Source organism: Myxine glutinosa, chromosome 2 (assembly GCF_964187855.1).
Source record: "Myxine glutinosa chromosome 2, kmMyxGlut1.1, whole genome shotgun sequence".
NCBI lineage: Eukaryota > Metazoa > Chordata > Myxini > Myxiniformes > Myxinidae > Myxine > Myxine glutinosa.
In genome coordinates this window covers 178,086,187-178,103,645 of record NC_136262.1, presented here as the reverse complement: position 1 = coordinate 178,103,645, position 17,459 = coordinate 178,086,187, and the positions used below count along the sequence as shown (strand labels likewise).

At 45.1% G+C, this 17,459-nt stretch overlaps 1 protein-coding gene across 2 annotated transcripts in view; it reads left to right on the top strand.

The window, feature by feature from the left end:
• The window catches only part of LOC137421049 (uncharacterized), a 104,825-nt gene that overhangs the window by 79,046 nt on the left and 8,320 nt on the right, over positions 1-17,459 (top strand). For both annotated transcript variants that reach the window (XM_068106722.2, XM_068106723.2), the window contains 3 exons: positions 15-82; positions 7,488-7,535; positions 7,797-7,868. In XM_068106722.2, coding sequence (XP_067962823.2) covers positions 15-82; positions 7,488-7,535; positions 7,797-7,868 — 188 coding nt within the window. The remainder of the gene's footprint in view (positions 1-14; positions 83-7,487; positions 7,536-7,796; positions 7,869-17,459) is intronic.

The window sequence follows — 17,459 nt, the reverse complement described above, 5'->3', positions numbered from 1 at the left end:
TTTTTTTTTTATAGGTATGACACCAGACCTCTTTCAGTACTGCTTAGCAAGACTGAACACACTGAATACCACGACATTCAAGGTTCACCCATTTTCATTGTTATGTTGCATGATGCAAGTGGTGTGATTCAAAGTGGTGTGAAGAATTCATTCATATTCAAAGTGGTGTGACAATGGTGAAGGGTAGGCAGGGACAGAAATACAAGTTTGTGTGGCAAGGGTGCCCCGAAGGCGTAAATGGTGTTGGTGTCCTGTTTTCTGTAGACAGTGTGGTGAGTGTGACTAGAGTGAGTGAAAGGTTGATGATGGTGAGAATGATGATTGAAAAGCCCTTAGTGAACGTCATCTCGGGATATGCTCCGCATGTCGGTCAGAGCGATGAAGAGAAGGCCAAGTTCTGGTGTACAATAGAGAAGCCGATGGAAAACGTGAAAGATGAGGAAGTTGTTGTGGTAGGAGGAGACCTAAATGGACATGTGGGAAGGAGTATGGACGGTTTTGAGGGAGTTCATGGGGGTTACGGATATGGTGTGAGAAATGGAGAAGGTGAAAGGATTTTGGAGTTTGCTGATGGAGCTAGTTTGTTGATTTGTAATACTCAGTTCCATAAAGCAGACAATAAGCTTGTTACATACACTTCAAGTGGGTCGACGACCACCGTTGACTACCTGATGGTGCGTAGGTGAGATAGGGGGCACCTCCAGGACACAAAGGTGATCTCGGGTGAGGAGGCTGTTTCACAGCACCACTTAGTTGTCTGCGACATGAGGGTGAAAGGTGCGAGGAGAGCTCGGCGGGTGAAGTACCAACCAAGAATGAAGGTGTGGAGGTTGAAAGAGGTGACAGTGAGGGAGGAATTAAAAGAGAGGCTGAGTAGGGTAGAGGATGATGTGGTTGAGCTTGAAAGTGGTTGGATGTCAATGAAAGATAGTCTGTTGGGAGCCGTTGGTGAGGTATGTGGATGGACAAAAGGACCACTGAGGCACTCAAACATGGTGGTGGGATGATGAAGTTGGAAAGAGGATTGAGGAGAAGAGGAAGAAGTTCAAGGAGGGGCAGAAGGTGAAGGGTATGGGAGCAGAAGAGGCAGAGCATGAAAGTTATAAGGCAGCCAAGAAGGCTGCAAAGAAAGAGGTAGCAAAGGCGCATGAGGCATGTCGGCAAATGTTCGGAGAACGCTTGGATTCCGAAGAGGGTCAGAGAGCGGTATTCAGCATTGCAAAGCAGATAGCAAAAGAGAGGTGTTATGATGTGATGTGATGTGGTGTACGAGATGTGATGGGGGTGAGTTGCTTGAAGGATGAAGTGGGACAAATCGTTGTGGACCCAGATGGAATTAAAGAAAGATGGAAGAGATATATGGAAATGCTGTGGAATGCAGACCATGAATGGGACGGCAACATAGAGAGTAACCCAGTTTTAGGACCGGCAGAGAAGATAACTGAGAAGGAAGTTGAGGAAGCGATAAAAGCAATGAAGAGTAGAAAAGCGGGAGTGCCGACAGGAGTTGTCGGAGATATGTTGAAGGCAGCGGGAAGTTGGGGTGAGAAGAGAATGACAGAGATCTGTAATCTGGTGGTGAAAGAAGGCGAAGGCCGCATGCATTCCAGTGGATTGGGAACCGAGTACCCTCGTCCCTCTATACAAGGGGAAAGGTGACCCTCTGGACTGTGGCTCGTATCGAGCGATAAAGTTATTGGATCATGGAATGAAGGTGTTGGAAAGGGTGTTGCAGAGGAGGATAAGGAAGAAAGTGAAGATCGATGAAATGCAGTTTGGATTTTTGCCAGGAAGAGGAATGACAGACGCGCTTTTTATTGTAAGGCAGTTGCAGGAGAAGTACATTGAGAAGAGGAAGAAGTTGTTTCTTGGGTTTGTTGATCTGGAGAAAGCATTCGATAGGGTTCCACGCAAAGTATTGACATGGGCATTGAGGAACTTAGGAGTGGAGGAATGGTTGATCAGAGTAGTGATGGCAATGTACGAGAGAGCGCGCACAGCTGTAAGGACGAAAGACGGGAACAGTGGTGAGTTTGAGGTGAAGGTGGGAGTGCATCAGGGGTCGTTACTAAGTCCACTACTATTTGTAGCTGTGATGTAGGTGCTGGCTCGGAATGTAAAGGAGGGTTTACTGTGGGAGTTGTTGGATGCAGATGATCTGGTGTTGATTGGGGAGAGTATGGATGGACTGAAGGAGAAGATGAACAAGTGCAAGGAATGTATGGAGGTGAAAGGTCTGAAGGTGAATATCCGAAAGACGAAGGTGATGGCAAATCGTAAAGCATGTGGTGAGGTGGAAAGAACTGGGAAGTGGCCATGTGCTGTGCAGGAAGGGTGTCGGAATGAGCTCCATTCAATGTACAATGTGCGCTGAGTGGGTTCATCAAAAATGTAGTGGTCTGAGAGAGTCATTAACCAGTGTGGCAGCTCCATTGAAGTGTAAGGTGTGCACAGAGGGACATGCAGATGGAGGAAATGTTGAGTTGGATCTTGGAGATGGCGTGAAGCTGGAAGGTGTGAAAACATTTTGCTACTTCAGAGACATGTTGAATGGAGAAGGTGGATCAGACTCGGCAACGGTTGCTAGAGTGAGATGTGCATGGAAGAAGTTTCGGGAACTGAGTGGTGTGCTGACGAGGAGGGGAGTGTCGTTGAAGCTGAAGGGAAAGGTGTATGGTGCATGTGTGAGAAGTGTTATGATTTATAATATGGGAGCGAGATGGGAGATTTATATGGGAGCGAGACATGGGTAATGAACGTAGAGCAGGAACGAAGGCTGGAAAGGGTGGAAATGCAAATGGTTCGGTGGATGTGTGGAGTATCGTTGAGAGAGAGGAAGACAAATGATGAATTGCGAAAGATGATGGGAATAGAGCCTGTGATGGATGCTGTGAAGAGATACAGGTTGAGATGGTTTGGTCATGTGTTGAGGAAGGATGAGAGTGACTGGTTGAGAAGAGTGATGGAAATGAATGCAGAAGGAAGCAGAGGACGGGGAAGACCGATAAATACTTGGCTAAAGGTGGTGGAAGAAGAAATGGTGGACGGGGGGTTAACAAGATCTAAAGCCAACCACCTTAACCGTTAAAGCAAGACAAGGGGGTTAACAAGGGGAGATGCAGAAAATAGGGCAAAATGGAGAAGATTGTCATGGGGCCCACAAGGCTCACCCCCACTCTAGCAGGGAAAATGGCCTTAAAATGCCTGTTGTGTTGTGTTGTTGTTGTATGATGCAACCACTAACGTGCTTCTGTGTGAACCCTCAATCGATGATAGTGCAATCGATATTCTCTCGATAAGAAGGGTTTGCCTTTTTTGCAAGATTGCTCCAGAGAGTTGTTTGCAGGGCATTGGGAAACTGCACCGTAGTACAGAGAAAGAAAAGGTAAACAGATTAACTTATTATTGAACAATGAACAACAATATTGGCAAAAACATCGTGGATTTGAAACTGAACGGCATTGATAACCTGTCATTGGGGAATGGAAGCCAGGTGTTGCTTAATGGTTAAGGTGGCTGGATTGAGTCATTAGGGTCTCGAGTTTGAGCCCTTGCTGTGCCATTGAAATAACAACAAGTGTGGTTGACTCAGCCTGTCATCCTCTGCAAAATGAGTACAAGCCTACTGGTAACAGGAGCATTGCATCAGTGGCAAAGCTACACTTCCAGAAAACGATGCAACCAACCATTTGCGATGAAGCTAACTCCGAGGGCCTTTCACTCACTCACCGCAGGCAGGTTGGTGGTCTTTTTGTCTTCTACCGACTCCTCTCCGGCCTTGCTCCCCCAGCTCTCTCTGTGCTCTGTCCCCCCAATATTCCTTCATTTCATGGAATCCATCATTGCTTCGGATATGAAATCTTTCCTCTTCTCCAATGGCTTGATCTCTGATCATCAATTTGGTTTCAGACCTGGTCACTCTACTCTGGACATGCTGCTTCTGCTTTCTCAACAATGGATGGAGGTCCTCAATGCCAAACAGGAAATTAGAGCCGTCTCCCTTGACATATCACGTGCCTTCGATACGGTCTGGCACCCCGCTCTGCTCACCAAACTCTCCTCCTTTGGTATCCATGGAAATCTCCACGCATGGCTGGCGGACTTCCTCTCTAGTCGTAGTCAACGTGTGGCCCTGAATGGGTTTCTCTCATCTCCTCTTCCTGTTCAGGCTGGAGTTCCCCAAGGCAGTGTTCTGGGCCCTGTGCTTTTTCTGGTCTTCATCAATGATCTCTATGACTCTCTTGAAAATCCTCTCTATCTCTTTGCTGATGACTCTACTCTCTGTCGCTCCATTCCTCATCCCTCAGATCGGCAGTCTGCAGCCTCCTCACTCTCTGCAGACCTGGACAAAATCACGGACTGGGCAAACAAGTGGAACATGTCTTTCAATCCTGACAAATCTCACACTCTTACGATGTCTCTCCGAAAAGACCGACTGGACAACCCTACCATCCACTTTCTGAATAATCCTCTCCAAGAAGTTCTGTCACTCAAGCCTTTGGGTCTCACTATCTGCCATGATCTTTCCTGGGAAAACCACATTTCAAATCTGGCCTCCAAAGCCAGTCGCCGACTGGGCATCCTCCGTCGTGCGAAGTCCTTCCTTGGCACACCTGAGCTCCTCACCACATACAAGGCTTTCATCCGCAGCTCAATGGAATACTGCTCTCCCCTCTGGGCTGGTGCTCCTGCCTCACACCTAGCTCGTCTTCACGTTGTTGAAACCAAAGCGTTCAGAATCATTGGAATCTCCCGCGATGAAGCCAACTCCGAGGGCCTTTCACTCACTCACTGCAGGCAGGTTGGTGGTCTTTCCGTCTTCTACCGACTCCTCTCCGGCCTTGCCCCCCCCACCCCCAGCTCTCTCTGGGCTCTGTCCCCCAAATATTCCTACAGGTCGCACAAGATCTGCCTGCAACCCTCTTATGGTTAAACCGCCAAAATCAAGACTCTCTGCTCACCTTCACTCCTTCATTACTCTTTTCTCCTGCCTCTGGAACAAACTCCCCCACTCTCTTCAATCCCACTCCTCCCTCCAGGTCTTTAAAACAGCTGTTCACCACCATCTCTTATCTTCCCCCATCCAAAACCTTGATCTTTTCTACCCCGGCTAATTCACCCCAGATACACTTTTTCGAAATTCTAACTTCTTTCCTGGAAGTCCAGAATTTTATCATATTGTCCGTACGTTTTATACCTCTCCCACCTCCCCCCAAGCCCTCTCCCTCCCACAGTTCTCTCGATGTCCCTGCTCTCAAATGTTGTGTTTGTGTCCTTCCCCATCTCTCCCCATCTTGTCTACCACTCCCCTTATTATATGTTTTATGTGTCGGTTTGACTTTTTGTGTGATTAATGTTAGCTCTTTCATGAGCCTTGATCTTGTATACAAAAAAACAAACAAAAAAACAAACAAAAAAAAAAACCAGCAGCCACAAGCTGATAACGAAACAACATTGGGGAATGGACTTGAAGCTGGAAGATGAATATGCGTTGGAAGTGGTGCATTTCATAAGAATTTTGTTGGCAACATTTCAAAATTCTGAAAGCAAGTTATTTAATCGATATTACAATAATAATATGTCACCCCCAAATAAGAGAAGCATCAAGCATCACGTGTGTTGCTTGCTTTCACGTCTGCAGAGGTCCATCAGTCGCTCATTTTGTACAGTATTGGTGGTAGGGGAATCTACTTTGACCTTTTATCATATTGCCACACCAGGAACTCAACGACAAGTGATGCCGTCTCTATTCTGATGATAATGCAGTCAGAGAGAGCAGAATAGAAGCCATCGAGAGAGAAGTGCTGCTCGTGACAGATGAAAGCCATCTGAAAGGCCTTGGATGTTAAATACATCGATGGAGAGGTCAGACTTGGGTTGCTAGGTGACAGTCTTTACGTCTGGAGGTTCCACCCTGGCATCTTGGTTTAAGGTGCAGCTGCTCAATTCTTTATTTTATTGCTGACTGGTCAAAAAATAGCAGAAGATCCAAGGTGGAGAAACTTGCCATTAAGCAGATGAGTTTCTGGTGATGCAGCCACAACCTGGCCAAAGATAACTTTGGGATGAGAACTTCCAGACATGCAGGATTTACACAGTAAGGGATGCTGGAGGGTTAACAACCAGAAGAACGGAGGAGTTGAGGTGCAGGATAAGAGGTCTAAGAATCAGTTGATGTCCAAGTGATTGAGGACATGGGAGTGAAGAAGATGTGCATGGACACATGGACGAGTGAGCTCTATTCCAACATCTCTCTCTGTTCGGAGACTTTACACCACGGTGCTATCAACCATTATAATGATATTTTGTTTTTCGGATGTGATGCCATTTTGATTGTAATGAATATAGATGGCGGTATCGGTGTAAGGAGATGCAACATATGGCACAAATTGGGAGTTGTTAAGGAATATTGGGATGAAGGCTTAAAGCTTTAGAATCAGCAATTAAATTCTTCAAGAAATGGAAGTAGTTCTTGCAGATTCAAAACTAGAATAGCAATCGGTAGAGCACGTGCCTCCGCTCGGCTAAGCATTTTACGCTTTGTATCCACTGATAGACCAGATCTGGATCCGGACCTGAACCAAAATCTCATCGGCTTGTTCTTGTCACCTAATAAACTCATCCACCTGGTTTTGTCTTAACTTGTCCATAACTTTTTGAGATATCGTTTTTGATCCTATTGCTCAATGGTGAAGAATCATTTTTGAAAGTTCTAGTGTCTGTATCTTCACCAAAATTGAATCAATTCTTCCTCGTCACACACTCGACCTGGCCACCAAATTTCGTCTGAATCCGTCCACAACTTTTTGGGGTCTCTTGCTATACAGTATATCGTTTTTGGCCCCATATCTCAATCTTTCTATCTTCTCATCTCATCTTCTCATCAAATCTTGTCATCTTCATCTTTTCTATCCCCATTAATTCACCCCAGATCCACTTTTTTGAAATACCGACTTTTTTCCTGGAAGTCCTAGCAGTGTCTATGTGTTTTTTTTTTACCTCAACAATCCCTCCCCCCCCCCCCCCCCCCCCAACCCCCTTTCCCATGCCTCCTCCCCCTAAGCCCTCTCCCTCCCATAGATCTCCCGATGTCCGTACTCTCCATCTTGTCTCCCGTTCCCTTTATCATATGTTTTATGTTTTATGTGTCAGCTTGTCTTTTTGTGATCAATGTTAGTACGAGCCTCGATCTTGCATACAAAAAAAACCCCAAAAAATAAAACTCAATGGTGAAGAATCATTTTTTAAAGTTCTGGTACCCAGATCTTCATCAAAATGGAATAAATACGTCCTTGTGACATACCCAACCTGTCCACCAAATTTCATCCGAATCCGTCTCCAACTTTTTGAGATATCCTGTTCACACACAGACAGACAGGAAGCGAAATGAAAACGTAGTAATGTAGTTGTAGTAATGAAACGCATTGAATAGCTGTAAGGAAAGCAGTGTAAACGTTTTTATTTATTATTGGTTGTGTTTCTGACAGCTGTGGTTGCTGACGAGCCGTACGAACCAATGAGCATATTAAATCCAGGTAAGCGAATTCCAGCCCCTCTGTCTTCCCAGCCACACACCTGGTAACCGAATCCCTTTGCTGTAGCCTCAAATTGAATTTATGAGAAAATGTTTACCGAAGAGATACAGCTGAAATGCGAATGAAAATCAAATAGGTTGCAGTAATAGACAAAGACTAATTGATTGAGCCACGAACAACGTGCAGGAAAACTGCAGGAAGGAACAATTCCCTCCTCACGCTGACCCCATTTCTCTCGCCTTCCAATCCATGCTGCCACAGGCAACTCGAAGGAAGAATTGCCCGACTATGTGAATGTGAACGACGCAGAAACGAGCTCAAAGCAACCTGAAGGTACCAGGCACATGGTGACAAGAACATGATTACACACAAGACTGCAACACCCCACGTCACAACGGACGACCTGGCAGGGTGGATTGCCGTCATGCATTTAGCAAACGACCTATTATCACCCTCGTCTGGTCGTTTGATTTATGTACCGGGAAAAAATTGTTACCAAAGCATATATGGCATCAAAAGAAGCGCAATTTTATGCTCTACAAGATGGTGAAAACTCCTCTTTGATCCTGTTTGGGGAAAACTTTTTACAGCACGATTTATCCAGCATGGTAACAGCCTTGTGTCCGGGATGCGAATTTGTTCCCCATGATGGTACAGGGCAATTGTCATTAAAATATAGTATAGTATAGTATAGTATAATTGCCCTGTACCATCATGGGAAAAAAATATTACGCGTCCGGCATATAGTCAGGCCATTACCAAGCAAGATTGCAAAAAAATAACAGGGAACAAACTGGAATGGCTTACTTTCTACGGAAGATGTAAATCATATGTACTATACAACAACAACAACATGCATTTTAAGGCCATGTTCCCTGCTAGAGCGGGGGTTAGCCTTGCGGTCCCCATGACAATCTTCTCCATTTTGCCCTATTTTCTGCATCTCTCCTTGTTAACCCCCTTGCCCGCATTTCTTCTTCCACCATCTTTAGCCAAGTCTTTCTCGGTCTTCCCCGTCCTCTACTTCCTTCTACATTAACTTCCATCACTCTTCTCAACCAGTCACTTTCATCCTTCCTCAATACATGACCAAACCATCTCAACCTGTTCCTCTTCACAGCATCAATCACAGGCAATATTCCCATCATCTTTCGCAATTCATCATTTGTCTTCCTCTCTCTCAACGATACTCCGCACATCCATCGAACCATTTGCATTTCCACCCTTTCCAGCCTTCGTTGCTGCTCTACGTTCATTACCCATGTCTCGCTCCCATAAATCATAACACTTCTCACACATGCAGCATACACCTTTCCCTTCAGCTTCAGCGACACCCTCCTCCTCATCAGCACGCCACTCAGTTCCCAAAACTTCTTCCATGCACATCTCACTCGAGCAACCGTTGCCGAGTCTGATCCACCTTCTCCATTCAGCATGTCTCCGAGGTAGCAAAATGTTTTCACACCTTCCAGCTTCACGCAGTCTCCAAGATCCAACTCAACATTTCCTCCATCTGCAGCTCCCTCTGTGCACACCTTACATTTGAATGTAGCTGCCACACTGGTTAATGACCCCCTCAGACCACTACATTTTTGATGAACCCACTCAGCACACATTGTACATTGAATGGAGTTCACTCCGACACCCTTCCTACACACAGCACACGGCCACTTCCCAGTTCTTTCCACCTCACCACATGCTTTACCACTTGCCATCACCTTTGTCTTTCCGATATTCACCTTCAGACCTTTTGTCTCCATACATTCCTTCCACTTGTTCATCTTTTCCTTCAGTCCATCTATACTTTCCGCAATCAACACCAGATCATCTGCATACAACTCCCACGGTAAACCCTCCTTTACGGTCTGAGCCAGCACCTCCATCACAGCTACAAATAGTAGTGGACTTAGTACCGACCCCTGATGCACTCCCACCTTCACCTCAAACTCACCACTGTTCCCGTCCTTCGTCCTTACAGCTGTGCGTGCTCTTTTGTACATTGCCATCACTACTCTGATCAACCATTCCTCCACTCCTAACTTCCTCAATGCCCATGTCAATACTTTGCGTGGAACCCTATCGAATGCTTTCTCCAGATCAACAAACCCAAAAAACAACTTCTTCCTCTTATCCATGTACTTCTCCTGCAACTGCCTCACAATGAAAAGCGCATCTGTCGTTCCTCTTCCTGGCATAAATCCAAACTGCATTTCGTCGATCTTCACTTTCTTCCTTATCCTCCTCTCCAACACCCTTTCTATGTATTTCTATGTACTATGTCGGAAATAAATCTAAAGTAGTATCTCAAAGATGTTCGCGTCCACAGGCATTTCGTCTTCTTCCGGTTGCACTGGAGCAGCATTCTGACACTCTTCACCTCGACAGTCACGACAAGCAGTTACACAACTGAGCCCACTTTTCCGACAGGAACAAAGATTGGTGCTGCAGGGATTTAGTGACGATGCCTTACATTTGCAGCGCACATACTTCAGAATATCATCGGGGGCAGGTTCCATGTCGGTCATGACAGGCGCCAATCTACCATTCTCCACCACCCCCATTCACACGGTTCTATTTGAGATACAGTCAGACTTTTCTATATCATAACCTGCAGATGCACTCTGAGGCTATGTTGGAATGCAGCTCGTTCCGTCGGGGGAAGTCGCTCTGGTCGCATCGTGGAAGAGGTTGTTGCTGCAAGCTCCCTGTAGCGAGCATGTCGTAATTTGGTCAATGAGTCGTCTAGCTTTCCGCCATACATCTTGATGAAAATCCGTGCAACGGCTTCTCCGACAGCATCCTGGGTCGCATCCTCCTGCGCAACTACTGCACACCATTGTCGCACGTCTTGCGAATTCTGGACAAGCTTGAGGATCCTGCATTTTCCGTGACCAAAAACAGCAGAGGTTGTATCGCAGCCACCCCATGCGTGAATTACTAGAAGGTAATGAAGAACAGTCTGCTCTAAGTGTCCTTCAGCTTCTTTGATATTAATGAGCTTCAAAGGTCTCTTCTGTGCTTTCCTGGGTTCTGATCGTAAGTGAATATCAGCCATGTCTGTGTTCCAGTGAAAGAGCAGAAGAACAAGGACGTCAGTGTCATCAGCTACCACTGTGGCATGCTGGCCAGCTGAAGCTAGGTCAAGGGCTGCAGAAACGATCTGGGTATCAGCATCGTTCTCACTCTGAACCACTTCATGACCGTCCAACCTGAGATAGTGGCTGAGTAAATTGATGAACTGGGTCTTGTTTTTTTCGTTCGTGAGAAAGAGCCGTTGATTTCTGTGAGCGTGCATTTCTTCGCTGATCTGAACATCTGCTGAAGCTTTTCCAGCCCTTCTCTGATGCTCATGGTCTTTCACTGAGGGTCCACTTTCATAACCATCAAAAAACGATGCCACATATTCCATACTTGGAACGGACATACAAAAGGTACTGCATGATCACTTCTTTGTACGTCTTTACAGCCAGCCATCGCACTAGATGAAGCAAGGCCCCTCCATCTAAAACATACGTGGTGTTTTGTAATGCTCTCACCATGCTTAAGCCACTAGTCAATCTGTTGGCCAAAACGGCCTTATTCGGCTTACGCATGGCAAAGTCTTTGAACAGAGATGTCGGGAACGGAGTAAGCTCGTACTGAAAGTAGGGTGCTGTGTCTTCGCATCGTTCTAGAAGGACCAGCAGTCTTGAAAACAGAATAAGTGGATCAACATGCACCGTCTGCTGATTACCTTCGCAAAAGCGGAAGGTTATGTTTTGATCGCTGTGTATTTATTTGTATGTCTGTGTGTGTGTATGTTAATCGCATAACTCAAAAAGTATTCAACCGAATTGCATGAAATTTGGTGGGATGATTGGTTATTATACGGGACACATTTGATTAGATTTTGGGAAACAGATTTGCTCAAATTCTGACTATTTTTAACTCGATCGTATTTCACTCAAAGTTATGAGCGACTGAAGAAGAAGATGTCCATCCAGGACGTCATCACTATAACGCGATCTCCCGCGATCATTTCAACCTCAAAAAAAATTATAATTGCAGATTTGACAATAGATGAGGCATATTAACAAACGAATGAAACAGATTTGCTCAAATTCTGACTATTTTTAACTCGATCGTATTTCACTCAAAGTTATGAGCGACTGAAGAAGAGGATGTCCATCCAAGACGTCATCACTATAACGCGATCTCCCGCAATCATTTCAACCTCAAATGAAATTCAAATTGCAGATTTGTCAATCGGGGAGGCATATTAACAGACGAATGAAACAGATTTGCTCAAATTCTGATTTTTAAAAATCGATCGCATTTCACATAAAGTTTGAGGTACTAAAGAAGAAGAAGATTCGTTTAGCTTCTCAGATAAAATAAATAATTCTGTCTGCAATTTCAGGTTAATTACCTTCGCAAAAGCGGAAGGTTATGTTTTGATCGCTGTGTATTTATTTGTATGTCTGTGTGTGTGTGTGTATGTTATTCGCATAACTCAAAAAGTATTCAACCGATTCGCATGAAATTTGGTGGGATGATAGGTTATTATCCGGGAACCATTTGATTAGATTTTGGAATCGATCGGGTCAAAGGTCAAGGTCAAGAAAAGGTCAAAATCGAAAATCCTCTCTATCTCTTTGCTGATGACTCCACTCTCTGCCGCTCCATTCCTCTTCCCTCAGATCGGCAGTCTGCTGCTTCCTCACTCTCTGAGGGCCTGGACGGGATCGCAGACTGGTCAAACAGGTGGAACGTGTCTTTCAATCCTGACGGGTCTCGCATTCTTACTGTGTCTCTCCGAGGGGATCGGCTGGACGACCCTCCCATCTACTTTCTCAACAGTCCTCTCCGGGAAGTTCTGTCGCTCAAGATTTTGGGTCTCACTATCTGCCATGATCTTTCTTGGGAAAACCACATTTCCAAGCTGGCCTCCAAAGCCAGTCGCCGACTGGGCATCCTCCGTCGTGCGAAGTCCTTCCTCGGCACACCTGAGCTCCTCACCACATACAAGGCTTTCATCCGCAGCTCAATGGAATACTGTTCTCCCCTATGGGCCGGTGCTCCTGCCTCACACCTAGCTCGGCTTCACGCTGTTGAAACCAAAGCTTTCAGAATTATTGGAATCTCCCGCGATGAAGCTATCTCTGAGGGCCTTTCACTCACTCACCGCAGGCAGGTAGGTGGTCTTTCTGTCTTCTACCGACTCCTCTCCGGCCTTGCACCCCCAGCTCTCTCTGTGCTCTGTCCCCCAAATATTCCTACAGGTCGCACAAGATCTGCCAGCAACCCTCTGATGGTTAAACTGCCGAAATCTCGGCTCTCTGCTCACCTTCACTCTTTCATTCCTCTTTTCTCCCGCCTCTGGAACAAACTCCCTCACTCCCTTCAATCCCACTCCTCCCTCCAGGTCTTTAAAACAGCTGTTCACCACCATCTCTTATCTTCCCCCATCCAAAACCTTGATCTTTTCTACCCCCGCTAATTCACCCCAGATCCACCTTGTTTGAAATTCCAACTTCTTTCCTGGAAGTCCTGGCAGTGTCCATATGTTTTATAACTCTCCCACCGCCCCCTTCCCACGCCCCCCCCCCCCAAAGCCCTCGCCCTCTCTCAGATCTCTCGATGTCTCCATGTCTCTCGGTCCCTGCTCTCAAATGTTGTGTTTGTGTCCTTCCCCCTCTCTCCCCATCTTGTCTACCGCTCCCTATGTTATATGTTTTATGTGTCGGTTTGTCTTTCTGTGTGATTAATGTTCGCTCTTTCACGAGCCTCGACCTTGTATACAAAAAAAAAAAAAAAAAAAAAAAAAAAAAAAATCGTCTTTTTACCATAGCGCGGTCAATTTGTGTCCAATTTGTATGAAACTAATGCCAAAATGTTCAGAATTCAATGCCCAATCTTGTGATATGCGACATGACACTCTGACGTCATAACCCTTGTTGCACTTGTGATAGTGTTGAAAAACCACTTTTCGCACTTGTGTTAGTGTTGAAAAACCACTTTTCGCACTTGTGTTAGGGTTGAAAAAGCACTTTTCGCACTTGTGTTGGTGCAGGAAACCACTTTTGCACTTGTATTAGTGTGGAAAAACCACTTTTCGCACTTGTGTTAGTGTTGAAAAACCACTTTTCACACTTGTGTTAGTGTTGAAAAACCACTTTTCGCACTTGTGTTGGTGCAGGAAACCACTTTTGCACTTGTATTAGTGTGGAAAAACCACTTTTCGCACTTGTGTTAGTGTTGAAAAACCACTTTTCGCACTTGTGTTAGTGTTGAAAACCACTTTTCGCACTTGTGTTGGTGCAGGAAACCACTTTTGCACTTGTATTAGTGTGGAAAAACCACTTTTTACCTTCGCAAAAGCGGAAGGTTATGTTTTGATCGCTGTGTATTTATTTGTATGTCTGTGTGTGTGTGTGTGTGTATGTTATTCGCATAACTCAAAAAGTATTCAACCGAATTGCATGAAATTTGGTGGGATGATTGGTTATTATACGGGACACATTTGATTAGATTTTGGGAGCAATCGGGTCAAAGGTCAAGGTCAAGGTCACGAAAAGGTCAAAATCGTATTTTTATTTGTCATAACTCGGTCAATTCTTATCCGATTTGCATGAAATCAGCACCAAACTGTTCACTGTTCTGTTCCCTACACTCCCATGCCAAGTACAGAACAGTAGCTGCGGCGAAGGTATGCGCTCTACCGAGTGCCCGTTCTAGTTACCTTCGCAAAAGCGGAAGGTTATGTTTTGATCGCTGTGTATTTATTTGTATGTCTGTGTGTGTGTATGTTAATCGCATAACTCAAAAAGTATTCAACCGAATTGCATGAAATTTGGTGGGATGATTGGTTATTATACGGGACACATTTGATTAGATTTTGGGAAACAGATTTGCTCAAATTCTGACTATTTTTAACTCGATCGTATTTCACTCAAAGTTATGAGCGACTGAAGAAGAAGATGTCCATCCAGGACGTCATCACTATAACGCGATCTCCCGCGATCATTTCAACCTCAAAAAAAATTATAATTGCAGATTTGACAATAGATGAGGCATATTAACAAACGAATGAAACAGATTTGCTCAAATTCTGACTATTTTTAACTCGATCGTATTTCACTCAAAGTTATGAGCGACTGAAGAAGAGGATGTCCATCCAAGACGTCATCACTATAACGCGATCTCCCGCAATCATTTCAACCTCAAATGAAATTCAAATTGCAGATTTGTCAATCGGGGAGGCATATTAACAGACGAATGAAACAGATTTGCTCAAATTCTGATTTTTAAAAATCGATCGCATTTCACATAAAGTTTGAGGTACTAAAGAAGAAGAAGATTCGTTTAGCTTCTCAGATAAAATAAATAATTCTGTCTGCAATTTCAGGTTAATTACCTTCGCAAAAGCGGAAGGTTATGTTTTGATCGCTGTGTATTTATTTGTATGTCTGTGTGTGTGTGTGTATGTTATTCGCATAACTCAAAAAGTATTCAACCGATTCGCATGAAATTTGGTGGGATGATAGGTTATTATCCGGGAACCATTTGATTAGATTTTGGAATCGATCGGGTCAAAGGTCAAGGTCAAGGTCATGAAAAGGTCAAAATCGAAAATCCTCTCTATCTCTTTGCTGATGACTCCACTCTCTGCCGCTCCATTCCTCTTCCCTCAGATCGGCAGTCTGCTGCTTCCTCACTCTCTGAGGGCCTGGACGGGATCGCAGACTGGTCAAACAGGTGGAACGTGTCTTTCAATCCTGACGGGTCTCGCATTCTTACTGTGTCTCTCCGAGGGGATCGGCTGGACGACCCTCCCATCTACTTTCTCAACAGTCCTCTCCGGGAAGTTCTGTCGCTCAAGATTTTGGGTCTCACTATCTGCCATGATCTTTCTTGGGAAAACCACATTTCCAAGCTGGCCTCCAAAGCCAGTCGCCGACTGGGCATCCTCCGTCGTGCGAAGTCCTTCCTCGGCACACCTGAGCTCCTCACCACATACAAGGCTTTCATCCGCAGCTCAATGGAATACTGTTCTCCCCTATGGGCCGGTGCTCCTGCCTCACACCTAGCTCGGCTTCACGCTGTTGAAACCAAAGCTTTCAGAATTATTGGAATCTCCCGCGATGAAGCTATCTCTGAGGGCCTTTCACTCACTCACCGCAGGCAGGTAGGTGGTCTTTCTGTCTTCTACCGACTCCTCTCCGGCCTTGCACCCCCAGCTCTCTCTGTGCTCTGTCCCCCAAATATTCCTACAGGTCGCACAAGATCTGCCAGCAACCCTCTGATGGTTAAACTGCCGAAATCTCGGCTCTCTGCTCACCTTCACTCTTTCATTCCTCTTTTCTCCCGCCTCTGGAACAAACTCCCTCACTCCCTTCAATCCCACTCCTCCCTCCAGGTCTTTAAAACAGCTGTTCACCACCATCTCTTATCTTCCCCCATCCAAAACCTTGATCTTTTCTACCCCCGCTAATTCACCCCAGATCCACCTTGTTTGAAATTCCAACTTCTTTCCTGGAAGTCCTGGCAGTGTCCATATGTTTTATAACTCTCCCACCGCCCCCTTCCCACGCCCCCCCCCCCCCCCCAAAGCCCTCGCCCTCTCTCAGATCTCTCGATGTCTCCATGTCTCTCGGTCCCTGCTCTCAAATGTTGTGTTTGTGTCCTTCCCCCTCTCTCCCCATCTTGTCTACCGCTCCCTATGTTATATGTTTTATGTGTCGGTTTGTCTTTCTGTGTGATTAATGTTCGCTCTTTCACGAGCCTCGACCTTGTATACAAAAAAAAAAAAAAAAAAAAAAAAAAAAAATCGTCTTTTTACCATAGCGCGGTCAATTTGTGTCCAATTTGTATGAAACTAATGCCAAAATGTTCAGAATTCAATGCCCAATCTTGTGATATGCGACATGACACTCTGACGTCATAACCCTTGTTGCACTTGTGATAGTGTTGAAAAACCACTTTTCGCACTTGTGTTAGTGTTGAAAAACCACTTTTCGCACTTGTGTTAGGGTTGAAAAAGCACTTTTCGCACTTGTGTTGGTGCAGGAAACCACTTTTGCACTTGTATTAGTGTGGAAAAACCACTTTTCGCACTTGTGTTAGTGTTGAAAAACCACTTTTCACACTTGTGTTAGTGTTGAAAAACCACTTTTCGCACTTGTGTTGGTGCAGGAAACCACTTTTGCACTTGTATTAGTGTGGAAAAACCACTTTTCGCACTTGTGTTAGTGTTGAAAAACCACTTTTCGCACTTGTGTTAGTGTTGAAAACCACTTTTCGCACTTGTGTTGGTGCAGGAAACCACTTTTGCACTTGTATTAGTGTGGAAAAACCACTTTTTACCTTCGCAAAAGCGGAAGGTTATGTTTTGATCGCTGTGTATTTATTTGTATGTCTGTGTGTGTGTGTGTATGTTATTCGCATAACTCAAAAAGTATTCAACCGAATTGCATGAAATTTGGTGGGATGATTGGTTATTATACGGGACACATTTGATTAGATTTTGGGAGCAATCGGGTCAAAGGTCAAGGTCAAGGTCACGAAAAGGTCAAAATCGTATTTTTATTTGTCATAACTCGGTCAATTCTTATCCGATTTGCATGAAATCAGCACCAAACTGTTCACTGTTCTGTTCCCTACACTCCCATGCCAAGTACAGAACAGTAGCTGCGGCGAAGGTATGCGCTCTACCGAGTGCCCGTTCTAGTTGATCTTGATTCCATTTTTCAAATGAATCAAAGTGCGGATGTTCTGACTGCGTTTCATCGATGCTTCGTGAACCTTGACATTATCAAGTTTTTCCTGGAGCAACAAACCAACTTCTTCGACCTCGTCACAATTGACACCGTCACCATCGGTAGCAGTTAAGGCTGATGATAGCGATCTCAATTCGTGCTTCTGAACATCAAAGGGATCATGCTC